General features: G+C 50.9%; 1 protein-coding gene across 10 annotated transcripts in view; it reads right to left on the bottom strand.

The window, feature by feature from the left end:
• The window catches only part of NPHP4 (nephrocystin 4), a 136,527-nt gene that overhangs the window by 17,878 nt on the left and 91,903 nt on the right, over positions 1-26,746 (bottom strand). For 9 of the 10 annotated variants that reach the window (XM_050806846.1, XM_050806904.1, XM_050806979.1 and 6 more), the window contains 5 exons: positions 25,380-25,531; positions 23,118-23,309; positions 22,439-22,626; positions 8,632-8,792; positions 4,998-5,178 (listed from right to left, as the gene is read on the bottom strand). In XM_050806846.1, the coding sequence (XP_050662803.1) occupies positions 4,998-5,178; positions 8,632-8,792; positions 22,439-22,626; positions 23,118-23,309; positions 25,380-25,531 (874 nt within the window). The remainder of the gene's footprint in view (positions 1-4,997; positions 5,179-8,631; positions 8,793-22,438; positions 22,627-23,117; positions 23,310-25,379; positions 25,532-26,746) is intronic. The other variant, XM_050807075.1, reaches the window with a different exon arrangement.

Consider the following 26,746-nt stretch of genomic DNA (forward strand, 5'->3'; position numbering starts at 1 on the left):
CCAGGGGAGGGAGGGGCTTCCACACTGGCCAGGTCCCTCCTCAGCCTTGGCAGATCCACCTGCTGCGTCAGGTTCCCTCCCCTCTTGCCCATCAGGAGCTGCTGTTTCCAAGGACAAGCCCAGTGCTGGGAGCATGCCCATGCGCAGGCGCCTGCAGAGGTGCCACATCCTCCATCCAACCCAGGTTCTCCCGGTGACAAAACTGGAGCTGACGGAGGTGTCTCTCTAGAATGGTTCTGAGCTGAGGCTGGAAAGGGAGCGCCCATCCTCCCAAGGGAGCCAGGCAGGTCTCCGAGCTGCTCTACCCGAGTCCAGCCCCTCCACACCCCAGCGAACAGCACCTGGATTCTGGAAAGGATCCAAAAGCCAGATACTGAATCTCAGATGGTGACACCAAACACATTGGTGGGACAGCAGACCGGCCCCCAAAAAGGGCTGTTGAGGGCAAAGGCCCCGATGTGGTGGTGGAAAGAGGTTAGATTTAGCAATCACAGACAGCCTGGAGTCAATCTCTAGAAAACTTCTAGAAGAGTTTCACTTCACAGATGGATGGAAAGCTGGCGACACAGCAGCAAACAGTCCCTGCGGCCCTCAAAGAACTCACATTCTCCCAATTCTTAAGTTCCTTTGGTCATCTTGAGTTCTCTCTCTGGATCTCAGTCCAAGCCGGGCTGGCCTTTCTGCCACCTCCTGCAGGCTGGAGCTGTTCTTGGTCATCTGTCCCTGCTTCAGTCTTCGTAAGTTCTTTCAAAACTGAAGCTCCGAAAGCAACTGTGGCAAAGGCACTGGCGCGTTGGCCGCCTCCTCCCATCTGTGCACGAGCACAAATGCAGAATTCCCTGGCTCAGCGCCGTCCCTGGAGGCAGCTTGAAAGCTCACTGGGCAGCAAACGTGGGGTCAAGCTGCCTGCTCACCTGTGCTGAGAATTCGGCTCTCAAGGCCAGGTTCTGATGGCCACGCTCACAGCCGTCACCAGAAGGATGGGAAGGCTGACTGCCTCCTCCCACGCCACAGCTGGCAACCAGAAAGGCCAGTGGCGCACTTACCGAGCCATCTCTTTCCAGGAGAATTTCATTCCTTGCGATGTCCCAGTAGCTGACATCCCCTGCCTCCTGTTCTTTCTCCTTGACCCCAACGTCAGCACCGTGCTGTGCAGCAGGACAGCCGTGCTGACCTCCCCCTTGGCCCAGGTCCCTGCTACATCCCCACAAAGATGCAGCCTCCACTTCCCCTGCAGGCCCTGCACTGTGCTTCCACCTTTGGGCTACCAACCGACTCCCAGCACCTACAGCGTCCACTCAGTCCTCACTCCAAGCCGGCTTCCTGAGAACAAGTACCTAGAACAAGGGCTATTTCGGTCTTCTCCCTGTTGCTCTTAGACCCTCCCTCCTGTGCTAGCCTGCCATGGCCACCTCTGCTCCCACAAGCTTTGCAGGGGTCTCCAGCTTCCCCTCAAGTTAAAGCCCATCCCCTCCCGGTGGAGGCTGCAGAGCCTCTGCCCAAACACCCTCCTCTCGCCTGCCAGGAATCCGTTTTTGGCCCTAAAACTCGTGGTCACAGGATCAAGATCCCCGTCCCCAAGAAAGAAACCCAGATCAACGCTCCTTCACATGAATAGATGTCCATGCCCCATAGGCTGTATCTCCTGAAGCCCAAGGAGAACAGGGCTCCAGATAAGAAGGGCGCTCAGGCTTCTTATCAACGCTTTCATCAATCTCTGCACCACGGCACCAGGTTCAAGGGCAAACACCAACACAAAGAAGCCACGATCAGGGTCCTCAAAGACCTCCCAGATTCATGTGGGAAAACGGCAGACAAGCAGGCTGGGGCGGGGAAAGGACAGCAGCCTGAACCAGCCCAGCCTGCCTGTGCCAGGGCCAGAGGTGGGGGCACCGGCACTGATGTTCACGCTCCAGGCCATGCTGCCCTCCACATGACGGGGAGAAAGTGCCACTGATGTCCACGCTCCGGGCCACGCTGCCCTCCACGTGACAGGGAGAAAGTGCCACTGATGTCCACGCTCCGGGCCACGCTACCCTCCACATGACGGGGAGAAAGTGCCACTGATGCCCACGCTCTGGGCCACGCTGCCCTCCACATGACGGGGAGAAAGTGCCACCGGCCCCAAAGCCTCAGTTTCCCACTCATGAGCTCAGCGTTGTCCTGGCTTCTCGCTGCATGTGTGTGTCTTCCCACGAGAATTCATGGCAGGGGCAGCAGCTCATGGGCTGGCAGTCCTGGCAAGCTCTCTGTCACATCCTGAGGACCTCCTCCAAGAGGGAGGGGCCTCCCAGCACCTCTGTTCACTGTGGGCTGCACGGTGGGCTGCCCACACCAGGGGCAGCCCAGAAGGCTCCACAGCTTTCTCGACCACCTTCATCTGCTAGCGAGTGGTTCCCTGAATGGCAGACGAGAAGGCCTCTGGTCCACTCACATCTGACTGGAGAGGGCACTGGGCTATTTTAAGCCTGAACTATGCACCACCCCGAGAAGTACTAAGAGATCAAGGAAAGTGTTACAAGGCCGAGCTGGGTCCAGACAGCTCCCAGGGCAGGCGATCAGCATTCTTGGAGCTCAGGCTCGCAGGACACCTAATGATGACAATGGCTGCAGCGGGTGGGACCAGCAGGACACGGAACCCTGCTGGGCTTCATGAGCATTTCCTCTTACTATATTTATACTTAGAGCACATGGGAAAATAAAGCAGGTAAGCTGAATTTACACTTGCACGCTCACTCAAGAAGGGTACAAGCGGCAAAGGCACTGCATTTCATCAGGGCACAACTTGGGTGTTAGATTAGTGCAGGCTTTCTTCCCTTTCCATGAGACAGGTTACGCCTGCACCAACACATCTGCTACAGGGGCAGGAATTCCCTGCAAACATACCGGGCTCCTGATGCAGCCCTGCAGCTGGAGCAAAGCCCACCACTGCCAACCGTGTGACCCCACAGCCTGGTCGTCTGTCAGAGTCCATCACCACCCAGTTCTCCTAGGATATCCCATGAGAACACAGATGCTTGGCCTGTGAGGCCATCTCTGCAGATGCCGGCCTCCCCCAGGAAGGGCCACAGAACACAAGTAACACCCAAGCTCCCAGCCGAACCCCTGTCCTACTCCACAGCTAAGATCACTGGGATCAAAGAAAGCAATCTGGTGCTTGCAGTCCCTGGACGACAAAAGCTGACCGAAAGACAGTGCGAAAGAGGCTGCCAAGGAAGTCAGCAGGCCTGCGTGGAGCAGCCACCAAGCACGAGGGCAGTCCTCTCCCCGTCATCAGAGTCCCAGGGCCCTGGGTCCAGCTGGCAGACGCCCATGTCCCCAGCCACGGCACAGGCTTCCTTGCACGGCCTCAGACAGGAACACGCACTGTGAATGCAGCCGGCCCAGAGCAGAACCCAGGCTGAGGCCGAGGCTCAGGCTCCATCCCGCTCAGTCACCCTGCAGGCTTCCACGGCCGGCACCCACGCTGCTGGCAGAGAGAGGCCTACTGTACCACAGAATGGCCAGTTTTATGAAGAAAGAAAAGCCATAACACTTTTTTTCCCCAAAAAATGCAGAATTGACGGAGGAGAGCCAGGCTCGCTGCACGGATGCGCAGAGCGCTGCGGGTGGCATCTGTCCTTTGTTAAGACCTCTCCCTCTCCCGTGGGCACTGGAGGCTCCCGGGCTGGCTATCTCAGCCTTCCCTTCCCATGAGCTTATCTCTCTCTTGCAGGCAAAGTATGAAAATGACAATTGGAGATAACATATAATGGAGGCAATCTTTCTTCTGAAGATAAGATTTTAAAACCTGGAGTCACTGCACATTTGTGAGCTGGAGAATTAAATGTAAAAACAACCCGCGCGGTCTCGGACAAGAACACGCCTTGCAGCTCCCTTAGTTGCACGCGGGCCTTTGAATAACGCCTCCTGCTCACATGTGGCTCATTTATTTCTCCGGAACCTAATTGAGTTTTGCTGTGTCCATATTGTCTATTTTCCAGGCCACCTCGGATCTACATTCATAAACAGGCAGGCAGAGCCTCCGAGCCAACTCAACGGCTGTGCACTTGAGCCCCTCCGCCGGCCCCCCCAGCCTGTGTGCTGCCAGTGCCGGGTGGATGTGGCCCATGGGGCTCTGGGGTTTACAATCAGGCTGGGTTCTGAGGAGTGGAAAATTCCCTAATAAAATAGCAGAGAAGTCTGAATCTCATGCAGACAGACACAGCTTCGGAAACACCACACAGCTTAGTTTTGTTGTGCTTTCAATTCTGCCTTGAAAAATCCCAAACGTTCCAGAGGACCCTCGGGAGGTTCAGTGAGCTTGTCACTGGCCCTACAGGGTCCCACATTGGTCCTCTGCCCTGAGGTGCACACAGGCAGGCACCCAGCCTTGTGTCCCTCGACGTCCCATCAGCAGCCCCTGTCCCAGCAGAGGCCTCAGTCAAAGCCCCTGGAACGTCTCAGGTGGGACCTTCCTGAGCCACCCAACCCACGTGTCCCACCCGCCATAGTCCTGGACATGGAGTGAAGTCCAGGGCTTTGCTCAGTCCCTCTAACGAGCAATCGTGGGGCACCATTTTCTATCAAGTCATGGTGCTGGGCCGAGAAGAAGTGCGCCTCTCCATTCTCCTCCTCCTGGGCTGCAGGGAAGTTAGGAACACTTCCCTTGTCTGTACTCCATCATGAGACACAGGGAAGTCTATCCCGGAACCCGATCACTGTATTTGAGGACTGTCCTGGAGATCCTCCAGGGATGGCACCAAACAACAAAATGCAGGAGAGCCCGATGACTGATGACCTCTAACCCCGATGAGAAATTCAGAATGCAAACAACTGGTTCCAGGACAGACTCAGCAGCCAAGGACACAGGCTCCATGGCCAAGCTGGTGAGAATTCTGCCGGTTTCTTCCTGGGCCCGTGAAGCCCATGATGTGGCCCCTGTCCGAGGGAGCCCACACTCTACCAGAGGGGTTGGGCAGCCACTGGAGAAACGGTACAAGGCTGGGGACTCTTACCCACGTTGGCCAAGGTCAGGTGCAGCCGGCCCTTCACCACCGAGTGGACACCGATGGGCTTGACGCGGCCAAACCCCAGCACGTCTCCACTCACCACCATGGTGTCCTGCTCATATTCGGTTGCCACAACCTCAAGCTCATGGGAGGCCTGCACAGCTGGCCGGCCTTGGCGGAGGAGATGCTGCAGAGGAGAAAAGCGCGCTCAGAGGCTGGAGCCGGCCCCGAGGACTGGAAACCCACCAGGAAAAGCCGCTGTGGACGGGAGGGAGTGTGCACAGCAGGACAAGACCCTGCAACACACTGGGGGGTGAGGGGGCGGCGAGCCAGGGGCCAGCGTCTTAAAGCAAGAGTCCTTATTACTGGGGTCTTTTTCACAAAGTCTTAAGTAAAGTATAACTAGATTTACCCACTGAATAAACACCACTGGGCCCTGTGAAGGCATAAGCGGGTCTGGCAGCTGCCCTGGAGGACCCTCCCCTCCACAGGAACCAAGAGCAGGAAAGAGGGCAGCCAAGCAACACAAAGGACTCTGAGCCAAGCGTGTCTGGGACAGCGAGGAATCCAGGACGGAAACCTGAACCAGACTCCAGGAGGAAGACAGGCCATGCACAGAGAGGGCAGGGAAGGCAGAGAAGGCCGGGGAGGCAGGCAGGCCAAGGGCACAGGGTACAGGGTATGATGCCTCCCCCATCTCCCTGGGCCAGGAAGCATGGCTGGGTAGGGGCCTGTGGGGCCCAGGGAGGGGCCGTGGGGCATGAGGGGCCCACCGGGAGCCCTGGGCTGGGGTTTGGCCCGGATCTGCATGCCAGGCCAAGGTTGCTCGGGGCAGGGTGGGAGCAGGAAGCCTCAGACCCAGCAGTGCCTCAGCAGGACTTTCCTGACCATGGGCTCCTCTGCTGATCAGATTCGACGGCTCAGTACTCTGCCTGAACACCAATGCTGTGAGGCGCGTGGGGGATGACAACGGCCTCACAGCTGCACCCCAGGCGTGGCTGGGACACTCTTCCCCGTGTGCCCTCTCTGCTCTGGTGCTTCCTCTCACATAAGCAGCAGTGTGGGAGCAGATGAGGTTCCGGAATTTGTAATTCTCCAATTTCTACAGCGACAAAAGTGCCTGTCTCTGGGAGTGAGACGCCAGACCTGACCCTTCCCTTGTGGGTCTGGGGGCTTCTGGTCGCCACAGACCCTGCTCGCTTTGCCACATTCGTCTACACTGCATACGATCACTGCATAGACATCGATGATTCCGGAAACTCAGTCACTGGGAGACTGAGAAGATATGAGAAGTCTCCTTTGGAGAACAGCCAACAAATATAAGAAACCATGTCGGCCTCTCCAGGAGGCAAGGAAATGCAAACAGAATCAAGGCACCATTTTCCTCCCAAATCATTATCGAAATGGCCAATGGCGACTGGTTTAAAGGCTGACACCCTGTGAAGCCAAGGGCATGGGACGCAGTGCCCTCTGTCTTCAGGAAGTGCAGGCCGGGCTGAGCCTTTGGGCCAAACCCACATCTGGCTCTGCACGCCTGCAGCCCTCATGTTGGCGCCATCAGAATTCTACTTCCGGGAACGTGTCACTGGGGAGAAGAGGATGGTAAAGAGCACAAGCTCCAGAGACAGAATGAGGCTGAGACTCCGTCCTGATTATCACCAGCGTGATCCTGGGCCTCTGTTTTCTCCACCAGAAACAAGGATAAAAACAGAACTGCCCCAGGGCTGGGCTGGGGGTCACACTGAAGGCAGCACAGGAGCTGTCTGTCCCTGGCGGAAACTCTTCTCATCACCGTAGCAACGTGTTACGGCCAGTATCCCCAGGAAATCAGCTAAAGACGGGGGTAAAATTGAACTTCAAGAAGTCCACAGCAGTGATTAGCAGAAGGAAAAGCCACCGCAGCGACCCGCAACAGGAAAAGCTCAAACAAGATGAAAGCTGGCCCCGCCTGCGGAAAGTAAGTCCACCAAAGGCTAACCAGAGCATCCTAACTCTCCCGGGAGCTGGAGTCAAGAGGATTCTCTCTGATCATCTCAGTTTTCATGTTTTCTACCTAAGTTTTAAAGCTACAAGATTCTATTTTAGAAAAGTGAAGCTTTATATGTAATTGATTCGTCTATGTCAACAAGTGTGATGGCAGTTGTTTAAGGGGCTCTTCGTGTAGGAGGAGATCAAATGGCTTCCGTCTCCATATGGGACAGCAAAGAGGGGGTACAAGGTTCGGCTGGGCATGACGGGGGAGCCACTGCCGCCCCACACGTGCCCAGCGGGGCCCGGCTCTACCTCCCACACCGCCTGCCTCCTTCACTCCTCTCCACCATGCAGCGCCTGCTGGGGTTGAGGCCTGTGCTAGAGATGCTGCGGTGTCAACACCCAGTCCTGCCTTGGGGACATCAAAGCCAGCATGGGAGACAGACAAGCAAGGGCCACGATGACCCTGCGGGGCCCATGCCATGACCCTGATAGGTATAGAGGCCCAGGGTGAGGCATGAGAAGAGCAGCCAAGCCCTGCGGAGTCCCTGCCACCTGCAGACCCCGCCCTGAACGTTCTGTGCACCGCCCACCACCCTGGGGGGCATCAATCTCCTCTAGAAGTCACAGGGAGGGGATGGAGCCTGGATCAGTCGGTCAGACACAGCGAGCCAAGAGCAGACCAGAGAAGAGCAGCTGGAAAAACTCCCAGACGCCCACATCCCCCCACCCCGAGAGCGCAGTGCGGCTGAAGCAGCAGAGGAGTCGCGCTTCTCAGGGGTCAGCAACTGCTGGAGAGGATGAGGCTATAAGACAGGAAACCCCGGGGGTTCAGCCGTGTCAGGAATCCAGGGGGAAAGCAGCTCTGTGGCACTCAAGAAAAGTGGGGAAATCTCAGAGACTCAGGGCCTGCAAAAATGATGCCACATCCTCTCCCAGCTCCGCCCCATGGCCTGAGAGGAGAAGTCTCAGGACACCATGGAAGTGTGTGAAACTGGCCCCAGGCCTTGGCCCAAGAGTTGCTATGGGGTCCCCTTCATACAACGGAGAAGCCTTGGGAAGAATCCCAGGGAGGACGAGTGAAAGAATCCATGGATTAAGGTTTTAGTATACAAGGAGAATGGAAAACCACAATTAGTAAAAGAGATCCTAATTTTCATTAGAATGAGAAAAGCATGACACATGTCACTGACCTTAGGAATCAGGTCACCCTGCATGCCCCAGTCATTCGCGTATCCATTTATTCATCCTCAACCCACCTTGGATGTACCTGCCCTCACCACATTTACCACATGGAAGGAGATGAAGTGACACTGCCTGGTAGGTCAGTTTGCAGGAGAAATAGATAACTAAGTTTGATCTTAAGAGCTTCCTGAGCAAACAACTAGCATTATAGAATTCAGACAGTGAAAAATCTTTTCCTTTCAAGAAACAGAGAATGCAGCACTATTTGGGGGGGGGGGGGGGGGGGGGGGGGGGGGGGGGGGGGGGGGGGGGGGGGGGGGGGGGGGGGGGGGGGGGGGGGGGGGGTAATTAGTGAACAAAGAAGGCCAACCAAGTCCTGCACAGGACAGCGCCCACTCCTTCCAAGCAGACAGACGCTGGAAGTGTGACTTGTCCCGTGAGGGACGCAGCTCCCACTGTGCCTGTCCTTCAGGAGAGCCACTACCTTCATCTGGACGGCGGCAGATCCGATGAGCAGCAGGGAGTCTCCGTCCCAGACGTCGATCTGCAGGGTCTGCACGGCGAGGTAGTGGGTGAAGCAGCGCCGCTCACCTGGCTTCAGGAACCCAGGGCCCACCATGTACCTCAGTTGGAAGCCAGGAGACCCTGTCAAAGAGGCCCCAAACGAGGGCAAAAGTAATTGGAGTCATTCATCATCTTTACACTTGGAAGAGATTTCGGCTCTGGTCATGATTACTAATTTCTGCTTCTGTCATAGCTACAGTTAATAGACACATTAATCAAAAACATCATAAAATATCCAAATTAACAGAATGAAGAGTCATGTTCAGAAGAACTACATTTCTTTCCCATAGAAACAATCAACTCCTCCCAAAATAAGATTTATGGTTTCACCAAGTCCTTGTAATAGCCTATGATGGATGGGAACAAATGTCCTTATGAGGCTGGCTGGGGAGTTTATTATTCTGGGCAGGCAGAATTTAAGAAAAAATGTAGTCTACATCTGCTGTCAAAACTGGCATGTTCACACACACAGGCAGAGCTCAAACCGACATCAGGCTTAGAAATAATGTGTGAGACAGCCAGCAGCCCCTCTCCTGGCCCTAAAGCAGGACTGCACCTGCCCCATGGGTATCCCGGGCTCCTCCTGTGGGGTATGTCCTGGTCATCAGGCTAAGAGATGGGAACTGGACTGCGGCCCCTGCCTTCATCTTCTTGAAGTGGCATTATCATTAATTCTAAATTGACAAAAATGCCATTGGAACCATCTTTAGTTAAAGTTCGAGGAACAGCAATGCTGGGAAGAATTTCAAAACAACATTATCTCTCTTTCTATCAATAATGGCGACAACATTCCCAAAGCCCCCAATGAGCAGAGGAAGGAATGAATGTTTACTCAGTACCTCCAGTGCCAGGCCCCAAGCCAGGCTGAAACTTGGCCACAGGTCCTCTCCACCCAGGCTCCAGCCACCTCAAGCCCCACAGGATGACCACAGACCACATCCCATCTGCATTTCTCAAGACCAAAGGACAAGGAGTGAGCACAATGTGTCAGGACAGGGGACTGAGGGGGAGTGAAAAGTGTAGGGCCCAGGGTGGGCCCCAAGGAGGTGGAGCAAAGACCCACTGCTTAGGCCCGGCACTGGCCACAGCAGGAGCTCACGGGGGCATCTTGGGGCAGAAAGGCAAGCAAGGAATCTGGACGAAGACCAAGGAGGAGATGGTGATTAACATCACCCAAGGGCAGGCATGTCCCCAGTGTGGCACCTCAGAGATGATCAGCCACACGGCCCCCACCCCTGCCCTGGCCCCACCTATCCTGGACTGTGGCATCTAGTGAGAGATCAGGGCAGACCCATGCACAGATGGGAGCCTAGTGGCACTTCTTGCAGGGGCAGCAGGCCCTGGAACAAAGACCCATGAGCACCAAAGCCTGGCTCAGGGCATGACCTGCACTGACCTGGGCTGCAGAGGAAGGAGTTGCCCAAGCCCTCCCTCCATACTGGCCACGCCTTTGCAGGCCAACTCCCCAGTGATACCCTGGGTACGCTGCAACCCTACCTCAGCCTCTCCCATGCCACAGATCCTCCTAGAGCTCTAGGCACTTGACCCAACGGGACCCTCTGTTTTGTCTCCCGGGGAGCTCCTTCCAACGTCCTGCTGGGCCGGCCCCCGCTCCATCACCACTATACCCCAGTACTGCCAGGTCCTTTCAATGCCACCATTAATTCATTCACTCAGCAAATAAATGACTGCGCCCCCTCCATGCGGGAGGCCCTGCACAGGGTAGTGCTGGGAGAACTGGACAAGCAGGGCCCCACCCTTAAGGAGCTCAGGGTCTCAAGGACAGAGACACTGATCCCAGAGCTGACAGCATGCTGAGAGCTCTTGGAGTGGGCGGCAGGGGGCGGCGCATGCTAGGCAAGGGGCCATCCTGGTCTGGGCTCCTCTGACCAGCCTCCCAACTCTCCCCACCGCAGCCTCAGACCTTTCCCCTCCCTGTCTAGCTGGGACAAGAGGCTCCTCCGTGGCCAACCCTGAGGTCTAAGCTCCCCACAGTCCACCCTATGTCATTTCCATCCCACTCACAAGTAAAGGAAGCCGGCCTCCAACTGAACTAAGAAGACTACCGGGGCAGTGGCCCTGTCCTCCCCAAGCCCACCTCCTGCACCCCCATCACAAACACCGCGCCCCAGCCTGGATAGAATCCTCACTGCTTCTGGGGTTGAGGAAACAGAAAACATAGTAATGGTAGAAACTAACCACTCTCCATTCAAAGGCAGATCCAGGCAATGACGAATGAGTAACCATCTAGAAGACCAGAGTAGCCAACTCCCACGGTGGCAGGGATGCGGGGTGCAGGGATTCATCTTAACACAGCACCCCAGTGACAGAGAAAACAACTTTTCAAGTGTATTTGGAACATTAATATAAACTAACTATATATTAGGCCACAAAAAACTACGCTCCATAAAGTAGAAATAATACAAATAATATTCTCTGAACATAATGCAATAAACTAGAAATTAATACACTAGCCTGGGCAACATGGCGAAACCCCACCTCTACAAAACACACAAAAGTCACCTAGGCATAGTGGTGTATGCCTGTAGTCCCAGCTACTCATGAGGCTGAGGCCCATCGCTTGAATACAGGAGATGGAGGTTGCAGTGAGCTGAGATCGCACCACTGCACTCCAGCCTGGGCTACGGAGCAAGACCCAGTCTCAAAAAAGAAAAAAAAACAACAAAAAAAGGTAAAATTTTTTAAGAAACAAATTTGCAAATAAATAACTTTCTGTCAAAGGGCAAACACAATTGAAAAAGATTTTCTGGAAACCGTAATAATAATGAAAACACTACTTATTAGTATCAACAATCATAAGGCAGTAATCACAGGAAAATTCATAGCCTTGAATCCTGTATATCCATACAAACAAAGAATTAAGATAAATGAACTAAGCAGCTCAAAAAAAAAAAAAAAGGGAAATAGCAAAGTATACCAAAAATCAAGGAGAAATGAGAGGACAGTAAAGATAAACACAAAATTTAATCAAATAGAAAACAAAACAATAGCAAAACCCATATGACATAAACTTTAAAACTCTTCAGAAAGACGCACAGTGGAAATGAACAGATGGAAAGGCAGTCTTCTCTGGGACCATCATCTCCTAGCTCTTGGGTGTAAATTCTCCCCATGTGATGGAATGCCCACAAGGATCCCTAAAAAGTCCTTATGGAAAACTAAATAAGCAAGAATACCCAGGAAAACCCTGCAAGGAAGATCAATGTGGTGAGAGCTCAGCTTGCTAGAAATTCAGGCAATGAAAGAGGCTCTGACTGAAGGCACAGTCCCAGTGACCACAGACACAGCCTAGTGCAGAGGACGCAAACCGCAGACCGAGGCCAAGCTCAGCACAGAGATAAGAAATCGTTTTTATGTTTTTAATGAGTTGTAAACAAAAAGAAGAAAATGTGACAGACAACACAAGCGGCCCAGGAAGCCTAAAATATTTACTAGCTGGCCCTTAACAGAAAACAGTTTGGGCCAAGTCTAATGGAACAAATTAGAAAATACAGAAATAACCCCAAATGCATGAAGAATGTTGGTCCATGATGATGGTGGCTCTCCAGTCACCAGAAAACAGACAGGTTTTATCAACAGGCATGGGGTCTGCAGGATAGACATGGGAGACAAAAAAATAAAAAAATAAAATTTCTGAAAAAAAAGTTACCACTTTATTTTTGTGTTTATGTCTAAACATAAACAAAACCTGCAAGTCCAAGAACATGAGCCTAAATCGCTCTGTAAAGCGGGAGAGGAGAAAGCCTTTCTGTCTATGACTCAATAATTCAGAAGCAAGAAAAGACTGATACATTCGACTACATTTAAAAAAACCCTTTTATATAGCAAAGCCCACCATAAGCAAAGTAAAAAGACAAATGAAAAGTAGGAAAACACATTTGCAATTATTACTGTATCACGAAGGTTCTTCTCCCTAATAAGAGCTCCCCAGAACAGAAGACGAAATAGACTAAAAACATGATAGAATAATGGGAAAAGATATGAATAGAAGTTTGGAGATAAAGACAAATACAAAAGATACTCAACTTGACTCATCATAAAAGAAACGCAAATTAAAACTGCACTAAGGGCCAGGCGTGGTGGCTCACACCTGCAATCCCAGCACTTTGGGAGGCCAAGGTGGGCGGATCACGAGGTCAGAAGTTCAAGACCAGCCTGGCCAACATAGCGAAACCTCGTCTCTACTAAAAATACAAAAATTAGCTGGGCATGGTGGCTTATGCTGTAATCCCAGCTACTCAGGAGGCTGCGGCAGGAGAGTCACTTGAACCCAGGAGGTGGAGGTTGCAGTGTACCAAGATTGCGCCACTGCACTCCAGCTTGGGCAACAGAGTAAGACTTCATTTCAAACAAAACAAAACAAAAAAACTGCAATAAGATGGACTTCACATCTATGGGACTGTAAAGCTACCAGCCGTTAATGCCCCATCGTGACAGTGAGCAAGAGGAAACCAGCAGCCCCGGGGATTGCCAGTGGAGCCCCAGGCGGCGGCACCCGGCACAAGGTGTGGGGCAGTGTCTGTCAATACCAATGAAGCCTATGATTCCATAATCCCCTTTCCAGAACCAGAAAGAACTAACTGCTAAGACAGTGAAATACTGGAAATGATGCAAATGTCTATTAGGGTGGTTGTGCTGAGTAAACAGCAGCACAACCACCCCACAGAGCATGACGCAGCTACCGTAGAAACGAGCACAGCTGACATCTGTGCAGCCCACAGAGCATGACGCAGCTACCGTAGAAACGGGCACAGGTGATGTCTGTGCAGCCAAACTTGGGCTATGACGTTAACTGAAAAAAGCAGGGAGCAGAAGAGTGTATTTGGTACGTTATCACTGAATTAGAAAACAGGGAAAATAAAATGTAAATGTTTGCTTATTTTTGAAAAAACAAATCAATAAAAACACTGGAAGGATCAGCCAGAAACGAAAAGTCTGGTTACCGTTAGGGGGCTGGGCAGGGGGTGGAGCCTGCGGGGATAAGGGAAGCAGGAGCCCTGAGCACACACTGGACTATGGTGTTCAACTTTCAACCATGTAAATATTCCAAAAAATTTAAATCAAAAAGGAAAGCAAACATAAAATTGAAAACAAATTAAAACAAATGAATCATACTGAATATCAAACTGGAGATAAGAATTATTTCCAGGGCTTTTGGTCACACTAAACCAATTCTACACCCTTGGTGGGACAGAGCCCAAAAGGAACTGTGAAGAACCTGACTTCAGCAGGACGCGCACTGTTGACATTAAGTCAACAGTTCACATCAGCAGTGTCATTGGGAAAATGCATTCTATACGTTGTTAGGCAAAATAAATAAGTAAATACATGATGAGAAACCATGATTTTCCGTGTAAGAGAGATACAAATAATATAAGGAAATTTATGAGAAAAATTCTAAATCTGACTTAGGAAGATCAACATGAACTCACGTTTTAACATTCCCCCAGCTCTTCCCGGCAAAAGGCTTTGAAGCAAGAAGACTCAGAATCAAAGCACCTCATATCCTTTTTCTTTTTTTTTTTTTTTTGAGACGGAGTGTCGCTCTATTGCGCAGGCTGGAGTGCAGTGGTGCGATCCCGGCTCACTGCAAACTCTGCCTCCAGGGTTCACGCCATTCTCCTGTCTCAGCCTCCCAAGTAGCTGGGACTACAGGCGCCCACCAAAACGCCCAGCTAATTTTTTTGTATTTTTAGTAGAGACGGGGTTTCACCGTGTTAGCCAGGATGGTCTTGATCTCCTGACCTTGTGATCCACCCGCCTCAGCCTCCCAAAGTGCTGGGATTACAGGCGTGAGCTACCACGTCCGGCCAGCACCCCATATCCTGATCTCCGAAACGTCATGTCCATTCAGACGGACCAAGCTCCACAGAGAAATGGGCCCCGGCTGGCGGCAGGGAGAACACAAGATAAGCCTGGAACCGGCAATGCTCCAGAAAGCAGGAGGCGCTCAAAGGCCAATCAGAGTAGGTGAAAGGCCGGAAGGGCTCCTGGAATAATAATGAGTGCAATCCGGCGCATCGATGAAGATGCAGGAGGCCACAGCCACACTCCAAAGACAAAGGAAAACAGCCAGATACCTAACGCTGGGATCGCCACTACTGGGCTAACTATTCCACCGACTTCTCACTCTGAAAACCGGCAATTAAAGGGAAAGAATTAAACCTTTGTCTTTTTGGCACACATATCTTTTTGGAGCACGTATCTGTAGTTCATCCCGTCAGTAGGGAAAGTTCTTTTTTAACAAAGAATGTGAGCTAATAAAGGCAGAGCAGACCAAATGATAGAATTAGACAAACTACCATTTCAAAAACACCAATTAAATAACTGACGCAAGCAAAGCTCGGCCCAGGCTGTTACAAGAGGTGGGAGGTTGCTGGGGACCAGATATTTCCACGAAGAAAAAAAATGGCCCAAGGAATTCTTCAGTCAGTTCAAAGGGAAAAACTCTCTTTCTACAGGAAAAACCTAGGGGTGGGCATCTTAACCAAGCGACCAAATCGGCGTCGTAACAATGAGATGGTCTGGCACTCGCGCCTCCTGAGGTGGTGGGCTGTGAAGCACACAGCACTGACAATGAAGGGTTCATGCTGAGATCCAGAATCAAACTGAGCTTTCGGCCCTCGCTCCCAGTGTTCAAGAACTACAGGGATAAAGCAACACGTTCAACAACAGGAAGAAGCAACCGATAAGCACGGCACACGGGACGTTCTGCAAGACAGCTCACTTGGTCTCTCTCGAAAGCCAGTGTCACTGGAAAAGAATGCAGGCGACTACCAGATTAAAGCGATAATCACAAATACAATACAGGAACCTGGGCTGGATCCCAGATCAAATAAACATACATGGGGGACAAATGGGGAAATGGTACTATGAAATTTGTATTATCTTAAATGTGATACTAGAATTGCACATATATAAAAGGGTACCCTTATTTTTAAGAGATGCACGTTGCTTATTTAGAGGTAGTGTTACCATGCATGTCTACAACTTACTTTCAAATAATTCAAGATAAACAGTTAAGCAACATTCCAAAATATGGCACGGTTTCTGCAGGTGGGGACATAGGGGATTAGGGCTCTCGCAGAGGGCCCGAGAAAGAGGAGATCCACTAAGCAAGACATGGCGAGGCCGTGCTAGGTGGCCCGGAGCAGGACTGGAGGCTGGTCTTATGGAGATGCCTCTCGGCTGGGAGAGCCCAGGGAGGGGAAATAGACTGGCGTCCTTCAGAAGAACAGATACTCTTGGCTGATCCAAAATTCAGTGACTTCAGCTCTCACACGGAAGAGGGCCCCACGAGACAAAAACACCAAGAGAAACATGTTAGGAAGCAAAAGGCCAGGACAGGAGCAAAGAAAGCAAAAAGGGTCGAAGGCACCAAGCCCAGGGCCGAGGAGGGAACCAACGCACGCGGGGGAGACCATGCCCTCAGCAGAGCCCCCCGAAAGGTGCAGGAGGAAGAGGTGACGCGAAGAAAGGCCACTCACAGCTCCGAACACCCAAAAAAGGAGAAACCCACTCTCGGGAGCCCTGGGCTCCTCCAGGCCACGGGCGTGGCTGCGGGAAGCTTCAGTTCAGGAGGACCAGTGTGCAGGGCCTTGGCACGCCCCCCAACAGCTTTGCCAGGAAGACAGCCCCGCCTCAGATGCCGCTCTCTTAGTGGATCTTCCTCCCGATCAGGACGAGGCAAAGGCCTGGGAAGCTGGAACCAAGGCGTTCTCCCATCTACCCTCATTCACTCAGACACCCGAGTCTCTGGCAATGTCAAATTTTGGATTCTGAGAACATAATTTTCCTTAGGACAACTATTCAGGGGCTGGGAATTGGCTTGTCTAAATTTGGTGGGTATGGGGCCAGTGCTTTCAAATCCTACATGTCCTATTAACTCTGGTGACGGGCTATGGAAAGAATGCCTATCAATTCAAACACACACATGCATACACACACACACACACACAGACAACACACTAGAAAATGGGCAGGGGGGACCTGAACACATGCCTCATGAACGACGATACCCCCGAGGCCAGCAGGCCTGTGAAAGGCACTCAGTATCATCAGGGAAGCTCCGACCACCAGATGCCTCCACATCAGGATGGTTCAAAGAAACAAAGAAAACCAGTGATCACCATGTGACTGGCGAGGGCATGGCGCTGTCTGGGCTGCTGGGTTCCCGCTGACGGATGTGGAAGCTGGCACAGCACGAGGGAAACCTGCCTGGCAGATCCATTAAACCTAACAACAGGTGCTGCTCCACAACCCAGCCGTTCACTCCCGGCACATCTCCAACACAACGGCCCGTGCGCACCAAAAGCACACTCGCAGCAGCATTACGCAAAAGAGCCAAAAACTAGAACCATTCCATTGCCTATTTGAATGGAGAAGTATCACAGAATCACCAGACATTGGGTTTCTCTACAGCCAGGAAAATGGAAATGCTACTGCTATAGACACAACAGGGACCTCACAGACAAGAGGCCAGCAAAAGAAGTGGGATTCAAAACAGAACATAAAACATGATCCCACCAAAGTCCAAAAAAGGGGGCAAAATTGATCTACGGTGGCGGAATTCAGAAGGGTGGATCCCTTGGGGGAGGTGAAGGACTGGGGTGAGGGAGGCCTCTGCATCCTGTTCCAGAGCCCCTTCCGGGCTGGGAGGTGGTTACGCAGATGTGTTCACTTGGTAAAATTTGTACCTTTTATAAAAATTAGCTCAAAATGGATCACAGACCTAAATGTGAACCACAAAACTATACAACTCCTAGGAGATAACACAGAACAAAATCTAGGTGACCTCAGAGATGGCTTTTCAGATACAACCCATGCACAATCCATAAGAGAAATAACTAATGAGCTGGACTTCATTAAAATGAAAAACTTCACTCTGCCAAACATACTGGTAAGAGAATAAAAAGACAAGCCATAGATCGGGAAAAAACATTTGCAGAATATGTATCTGATAATGGACTTGCATCCAAAATGTATACAGACATCCGTTCAGGTATCTGAGCAGAAATCTCATGAAGGAAGATGTACAGAAGGCAAATAAGCATGAGAAGATGCTCCACATCATATGTCACTAGAGAACTGCAAATTACAACAACAAGACACCACTGTACGGCCTGCTAGAGCGGCTAAAATCACAACCACTGACAAGACCAAATGCTGGTGAGGATACGGAGCAACCAGAACCCTCATTCACTGCTGGTGGGAACGCAAAAAGGCCCAGCCACTTTGGAAGACAGTATGGTGATTCCTAACAAAACTAAACATACTCTTACCACATGATCCAGCAACCACACTCCTTGGTATTTACCTGTGAGTTGAAACATTATGTACACACAAAACCCCGTACACAAATGTTTCTAACAGCTTTATTCAAAATTGCCAAAAACTGTAAACTACCAAGATGCCCTTCAAGAGGTGAATGGAAAAATAGGCTGTGGCACGTACGTGCAATGAGGTGTCATTCAGCAATCCAAGAAATGACTGAGCGAGACATAAAAAGCCATGGAGGAACTTTAAATGCACAGTGCTGGAAGAAACCAGTTTTGAAAAGCTGCGAACTATGATACCAGTTGTATGACGTTCTGGAAGAGGCAACATGGAAACAATCAAAAGAACAGCAGTGCCCGGAGAGGAGGGGAGGGCTGAATAGGTGGGGCGCAGGGGGGTGGAGGGTGATGAAGCTATTCCGTATGATCCATCATGGTGGATCCACGATGTCATGTATTTGTCAAAAATCACAGACTGTATAATGCAGAATGAACTTTAGCGTAAACTATGAGTTTAGTTCATAATACTTTTTAATACTGGTTCATCAATTGTAACAAATGTGTCACACAGCAGGTATGGTGGCTCACATCTGACATCTCAGCACTTTGGGAGGCTGAGGCAGGAGGATCACTCGAGCCAAGGAGTTCAACACCAGCCTGGCCAACATGGCAAAACCCCATCTCTATAAAAACTACAAAAAAGCATTAGTTGGGCACGGTGGTGCATGCCTGTGGTCCCAGCTACGTGGGGGCTGAGGTGGGAGGACTGTTTGAGCCCAGGAGGTAGGGGTTGCAGTGAGCCATGATTGCGCCACTGGACTCCGGCCTGGGTGACAGAGTAAGATCCCGTCTCAAAAAAAAAGAAAAAAAAAACCTGAAAACAGAACATGTCACACCAACGCAAAATGTTAATAATAGGGGAAACTCTTGGAGGGGGAGGTCCTATGGGAACTCTCTGTACCAGCTACTCAATTTTTCTGTAAACCTAAAACCGATCTAAAAACATAAAATTATTAATTTTTTAAAATAATAGAACCATGCACTGGCAATCTGTGCTCTTTACCATATGCATGTTATATAGTTCAACAACAACAACAACAAATATCTTTTAAGTGAGGCTTATGAGAGGCTCAGTCCTGAACTGATGCAACTCCCAAGGCCCTAGGGAACCGCGCCCGTCCAGGGAGAACCCTCCCGCAAGCTGCGGCTGCTGAAGGAAGCCCAGACCTGCCCAGGCAGAGACTCAGCTACGTAAGAAATGGAAATCAGTCGGGTGGGGTTTTTTTGGACTTCAACTTAAGAATTTTGGACTTTGAATTTTAATTCATAATGACAAGAAAATTTGATTTTGGAGTTTCATTTCTTTGGACTTCAACCTGCAAGGAAATTTAATTTGGGGACTTTAATTCCTCTCTGGGAAATTCATCATGGAAAGGGGTTTATATTCAAGTCAGAAGCATCTCTAAGTGGTTGGCCTTTTTTATTGAGCGATCTCAATGCTATCATTTAACTTCACTGCAGAGCCTCTGATGAGCTGTGCTGGATGAAATGACTGGATGGAATTTGGAATGGGAAACAGAGTAGGGAATGAGTCTTCAGCAGTGGGTACAGAGGAGCCTTGAGAGCAATGCATTAATCCAATCCATTTTACAGCCTTCTGGGGACATTAGTTGGACTGCCTACCGAAGGCCTCCGGAGAATTGAAAAAGGAAAGGTGGTTGGCTTAGTTGAAGTGATTCAGGAAGGTTGGAACCGCCCTGGTGGTGACCAGGCCCCTCCCCGCAAAGACAAAGGCCATACCCCTGGTTTAGTAATGATGAAGGCCAATGAGTTGAGAAAACCAAACCCCGGAAATGTTGTAGGAGCACGGAAATGTTGTAGGAGCATGCCCTTCCCTGGCTTCACACCTCCATGCAAAGGAGCCTCCTGTGGCCTCTCTCTGCCCAGCCCCCATGCCTCTCAGGGCGAGAGCAGCTCAACTGACTGGGGATGGGGAACAGACTAACTGAGCTAACTAACTAGGCTGCTCACTCCTCCTCCCCACTCTCTTCTTTTCAGATCTGCCCACAGTCCGAGATGTGCTTCCAGGCATGCAGAGAGGCGAGGGCTCACCCCAGGTGCAAAGCCCGCTGCTGTCTGGCCAACTTCCACCTGCATCAAAGGCTATCCACATTGGGGGCTGGCACCAGTGGGCACAGCTGGCTCTCAGACCAAGTCCTACACCCTCTTTATCATGAATAAATGCATGATCAAGATAGTGATATTTTCATCTCCACCATCTGCCTCTCTTGATTGACTGTGCCCATGGACAAGAAACAAGAAGCATGCCCTGTTGTACCTGGTGACCCTGGTGCCCAACTGTTCGGCTGAGCTGTTCTATTGTTTTGTCTTCTGAGCATTTACACTCATCAAATTTTTTTCCTTCTACTTTTATTGGGTTTGTTCTGTCTTTTCTCCCCCCAAACTTCTTAAGTTGAACAATTAAAACAATATCTGAAAGTGTACTTTTCTTCCTCACCAACACAGGCATTTAAAACTGTAAATTCCCCTGTATTTACAATTTTACTTGCATCTCCTAAGTTTTGATATGCAATATTATTTTGTCATTCAGTTTTAAATAATTAGGCATTTCTATTTGAGGTCTTCATTGACCCATGGAATAATTAGAAGCATGTTTTAAAATTAAAAAAAAAAAAGCAGTTCAGAGTGGTTGTAGGGGAGGGAGTGACTGACTTCTGATCTTGTGGAATTATGACCAGAGAAAGTTATAAAATTAGATTTTATACCAATTCTCTCAGTATAGGGGATGCCTACTTGGTGAGCTAAAAATAAATATATGAATGATGATCCGTTTTTCTAAGTTTCAAAGTATGCTTTAAAATAATGCATATTCTCTAAATGGGGTATACAGGTTTTCTCAGATCACCTTTTTAAACTGTATTTTATAATATCCTTATTAATTTATTTCTGTTTGATCATCAATCTACTGAGAAGTATGTCTAGATCTCCCATGATTGTGGGGTTTTGCCGATTTCTCCTTATAAGTCCATCAAGTTCTCCTTTCTATCTTGAGGTTACGTATGTTAGAAGTTCGCGGATTCAGAACTGTTTCTTTTCCTAGTGAATTACTTTCTTGGTTATTGTTTAACAGCCTCCTCGATCCCTAGCGCTGCATTTGTTTTGTGTCTCTATTGTCAGGTGCCATTGTTAGGCTACTTCCATTTGAGGTCAGTACTTCAACATCACTTTTCCCACCTGCCACTTTCTACCTCGAGAGGCAGCAGTGTTTGAGACCCCAGCTGGGTCCCTTATGAGTTGTGTCACTAACCAAGATGGGGAAACTGACCATCAATAAAAATACCAACATGTCAGGTGTGTTTCTATTCAATGTAGCTTTAATTTATTAGTTTACAATGACACCTGAAGAAAAAAAAAGTCATTGGTCCCCATCCTTGAAGGATGCCAGGGAATCATGTAATTACTTCAGAAACTGGCAAATAAAGGCAAGAATCAAGTATTATCCAGCCTTTCCTATACAAACCGCATCTCAATGTAAGCAAAAAGTTGATGTCGGGAAGTTTCTTGTTTTGGAAGCATCCCAGCTAACGAACAAGGGAGGTGTTCTAGAAACAGAACGTCACCACTGCACAAATGACACAGCAGTGGGCATAATGGCTGCTGGTGCAACATAAAAAGAAGTAAGCATTCGCCAAGGGCGCAGCAGAGGTGAAGGGGGTGGCACAAACATCACCCGCTACAAAGAATTCTTGCCAAAACCAAAAACAAAACCAAGTGTCTAATCACGCATCTGGATCTAACTCCCAATTGACAGGTAAAGAGGGGACAGAACAACACCTTTATGTTACCACTAGGATGCAAAAACAAAATCCAGACTGTGAGGTGGATGCTCTACAGTACAACGTGGCTTCTTCAACAAATACATAAAAAAGAAACAACAGAGACAGGCACAGCGACAGCAACTGCAGACAGACTGAAGAGCCACACTGCTCCACCACCAGTATGGACCTTATTTCTGGACAAACTGAAAAAAATGTTATGAGGTTACTAGCAAAATTGTAACATTGGCCAGATACTTGATGGTATTAGGAGTTACTATTTTAGGTGGGAAATACCAATTATGTTTTTCAATAAGAATTCTTAATTTTTTAGATATACATAAGGAAATATTCATACATGAAATCCTGTAATGTCTGGGATTTGCTTCAAAACAACCCTGGCTTGGGGGAGGACGCTGGGTTGGGAGGTAGCTAAGAGCTACTGGGGCTGAGTGTCTGCTGCACGGGTTCACCGTGTTATTCTAATGTTGTATATGTTTTAAACTTTTCATAGTACCACTTTCATAACATTGACAATTTACACACACAACTCAGTACAGAATGTCTCACCTCTGCCACGCACATGAGTACTCACCGGCATCAAAGGTGCCGTCTCTGCTCACAGGCACGAGGATGTGGGTCAGGGCACCGGAGCCGGGCTGGCCGGCCTCATCCAGCTGGACCAGCTGCAGTCGTGGCGTTGTTGCGGGTGGGAAGCGGTAGAACTGGAAGGTGAAATACACAGTCTTTGGCCATGACGTTCCTCGGCAGTCCTGGGCCACTCTGAATCCAACAACAGCTCTGGGTTAATCGAGTATCCATGGCACAGAACCTGAGGGGTCTGATGTGCATTCGCATAAGGGGATGGTCCAGGCACCTTAGTTGCTGGGGCAACAGTAAAGAGGCTGCCACGGTCACCAACGGAACCGCTTTGCTGTGCTCTCAGCAAGCCGGCCAGACAGCAGCACTCTCGAGTATAAGGACACTCTCGGCTAGAGAAGCTGCCTTCGGAGCTACAATAAGATCTAAGAGCTGGACAACACACCATCCACATTTTAATGAAGGACCACAAAAGATGGGGCAAGGCAGCTTTCACAGCATTTAGCATGCCATGGGTGGGTCCTAGCCAAGATAAGATAAAAACAGATGGCACTCCCGAATCTACTAAGACCCGAGCACAGACAGTTCTGCCAGGTCAGAATCTCAGCAAAGTTTCTCTTCAACACAGGAAATGTGAAAGCCAGATGAGTAACACAGAATATTCAAGCATTTACCTGCTAAAGGCAAGAAACTGTAGCACCATCTCGTTGCTTTGTAGACAATCCGATTCCTCCTTCTGAGGGTTAAACGTCACGGGGTCTGTAGGGTTGATGGCCTCAGCTGGCTGTTTATTGGCATCCAGAATCTCGGGAAAGCCGGAGGACTGCAGGAGCACCATAGAGGCTCTCGAGGGCTGCCCTGCAGAGCTGAGACACAGAGACTCCTCAGGCAGCCTCCCGGGAAAGGGGGACCCATTTGATGCACCTCCCTGTGGAACGCCTGGTGTTCACAAGGTCCAACAGTCTGACGACACAGCACGTGCCTGGCTCCATCCCACCCAGACCCACACCTCACCTCCTGGTCTGTGTTCCCGCAACAACAACACCTCACCTCCGGGTCTGTGTTCCCGCAACAACAACACCTCACCTCCGGGTCTGTGTTCCCGCAACACCACCTCACCTCCGGGTCACCCGCAACAACACCGGGTCTGTGTTCCCGCAACAACACCACCTCACCTCCAGGTCTGTGTTCCCGCAACACCACCACCTCACCTCCGGGTCTGTGTTCCCGCAACAACAACACCTCACCTCCGGGTCTGTGTTCCCGCAACAACAACACCTCACCTCCGGGTCTGTGTTCCCGCAACAACAACACCTCACCTCCGGGTCTGTGTTCCCGCAACACCACCACCTCACCTCCGGGTCTGTGTTCCCGCAACAACACCACCTCACCTCCGGGTCTGTGTTCCCGCCACAACACCACCTCACCTCCGGGTCTGTGTTCCCGCCACAACACCACCTCACCTCCGGGTCTGTGTTCCCGCAACAACACCACCTCACCTCCGGGTCTGTCTTCCCGCAACAACACCACCTCACCTCTCCGGGTCTGTCTTCCCGCAACAACACCACCACCTCACCTCCGGGTCTGTCTTCCCGCAACAACACCACCTCACCTCCGGGTCTGTGTTCCCGCCACAACACCACCTCACCTCCTGGTCTGTGTTCCCACAACAACAGCACCTCACCTCCGGGTCTGTGTTCCCGCGACAACACCACCACCTCACCTCCGGGTCTGTGTTCCCGCAACAACACCTCACCTCCGGGTCTGTGTTCCCGCAACAACACCACCTCACCTCCGGGTCTGTGTTCCCGCAACAACACCACCTCACCTCCGGGTCTGTGTTCCCGCAACAACAACACCTCACCTCCGGGTCTGTGTTCCCGCAACAACACCTCACCTCCTGGTCTGTGTTCCCGCAACAACACCTCACCTCCTGGTCTGTGTTCCCGCAACAACACCACCTCACCTCCGGGTCTGTGTTCCCGCAACAACACCACCTCACCTCCGGGTCTGTGTTCCCGCAACACCACCACCTCACCTCCGGGTCTGTGTTCCCGCAACAACACACCTCACCTCCGGGTCTGTGTTCCCGCAACACCACCACCTCACCTCCGGGTCTGTGTTCCCGCAACAACACCTCACCTCCGGGTCTGTGTTCCCGCAACAACACCTCACCTCCGGGTCTGTGTTCCCGCAACAACACCTCACCTCCTGGTCTGTGTTCCCGCAACAACACCTCACCTCCTGGTCTGTGTTCCCGCAACAACACCACCTCACCTCCGGGTCTGTGTTCCCGCAACAACACCACCTCACCTCCGGGTCTGTGTTCCCGCAACACCACCACCTCACCTCCTGGTCTGTGTTCCCGCAACAACACCACCTCACCTCCGGGTCTGTGTTCCCGCAACAACACCACCTCACCTCCGGGTCTGTGTTCCCGCAACAACACCTCACCTCCGGGTCTGTGTTCCCGCAACAACACCTCACCTCCTGGTCTGTGTTCCCGCAACACAACCACCACCTCACCTCCGGGTCTGTGTTCCCGCAATACCACCACCTCACCTCCTGGTCTGTGTTCCCGCAACACCACCACCTCACCTCCGGGTCTGTGTTCCCGCAACAACACCACACCACCTCACCTCCGGGTCTGTGTTCCCGCAACAACAACACCACCTCACCTCCTGGTCTGTGTTCCCGCAACACCACCACCTCACCTCCTGGTCTGTGTTCCCGCAACACCACCACCTCACCTCCGGGTCTGTGTTCCCGCAACACCACCACCACCTCACCTCCGGGTCTGTGTTCCCGCAACAACACCACCACCTCACCTCCGGGTCTGTGTTCCCGCAACAACACCACCACCTCACCTCCTGGTCTGTGTTCCCGCAACAACACCACCTCACCTCCTGGTCTGTGTTCCCGCAACAACACCTCACCTCCTGGTCTGTGTTCCCGCAACAATAGGTGCATGCAAAGGCGTGAACGGCAGCTCCTGTAACTGTTCGGCGATGGAGGTTTCCGGGACCAGGCAGGTCTGGCTCAGGTCAGCTTCCAGGTGGGAGATACCGCCCTCCAACAGGAACTCCTGCTGAACAAAACGAGGGCTTTCGAGTGAGGCCACCAAGGACCCCAACTCCTAACAACCAACGGTGCCCAGATCTAAGGGGATTCATTGATGAATTGCCTCTGGAGGATTGCCAGCTCTAGCAAATAAAAATACAGAAGGTTCAATTACACTTGAATTTCAGGTAAACAACAAATAATTTTAGTATAAGTATGTTCCCTGCAATATTTGGGACATACTTATACCAAAAAATTATTTGTTGTTTACCTGAAGTCCAAATTTAACTGGGCATCCTATATTTCATGTAGCAACCCAATTTGTGAGTTGAGAAGCAGTGAGGAAGGAATCCTAATTTTATGAGCAGGTCAGGACCGTGGGAGACATCTGACACCTGAGATGGGAAATTCACATCAAAATATGTTTATAGAATAGAACGATGAAGCTTCCTCAACACTCCAAGATAAACCGTGGCACCGAGCCCCTGGCTGGTGTGTTTGGACAGTCTTTTGTCCTCACAGCCCCTGAACCTTCCTGTCATTCACTCGTATTCCACCTCTACTCCCCTTCAAGGCCGAGGCAGGCCTCTCAGCGAGGAGCTGGCTTGGGAGTTGGGAATGTGCTCTCTCAAGCTTCATTCCCAGGCTTTCTGTTCCAGGCCAGAGGAAACCAGATCACCCTCACATCATGTCTCAGGCACCAGTAATAAAAAGCTAGGCAAGCTCTTCACAAACACACGAGCCCCAGAGATGCTAGAGATAAGGCAGCAGAGACTCATGGTGCTAGGAGTGTTTTCAAACAAGGAATTAAAAGAAACTATTTTTCCTCAACATAACTCCAGTTAAGACCAGAGATGCGGTTTGCGGGTGAACCAGCTGACTTTGGAAACCAAACTCCACAGGAATTCCCCAGGGCTGGTGGCAACACGGGCAGGAGTGCACCCTGAAAACAGGATGGGGGGGCTCCACTCACCTCCTTTAGCTGCTGACAGCAAGGAGGGTCCCGGGGTACTGGGTGCCTGTCTCAGCCTCTGTCTACAGATCCAGCCACACCTTCCTTTTACTTTCATGTACAGACCTAGGGACAGCTCAGCTTTGTTTTCGTGGGTAGATCACAATCTGAATCAAGTGCCGTGGCATGAAGAACTCACGGGCCACATTCTTCTTTGGTCTCCAAGACAGAATGGTGGCAACTGTCTGAGGCCTCAGAGTAAGCAATAACCCCCGCCCAACCCACATCCCA

The sequence above is a fragment of the Macaca thibetana genome, chromosome 1 (genome assembly GCF_024542745.1).
Source record: "Macaca thibetana thibetana isolate TM-01 chromosome 1, ASM2454274v1, whole genome shotgun sequence".
In the NCBI taxonomy this organism is placed as follows: Eukaryota; Metazoa; Chordata; class Mammalia; order Primates; family Cercopithecidae; genus Macaca; species Macaca thibetana.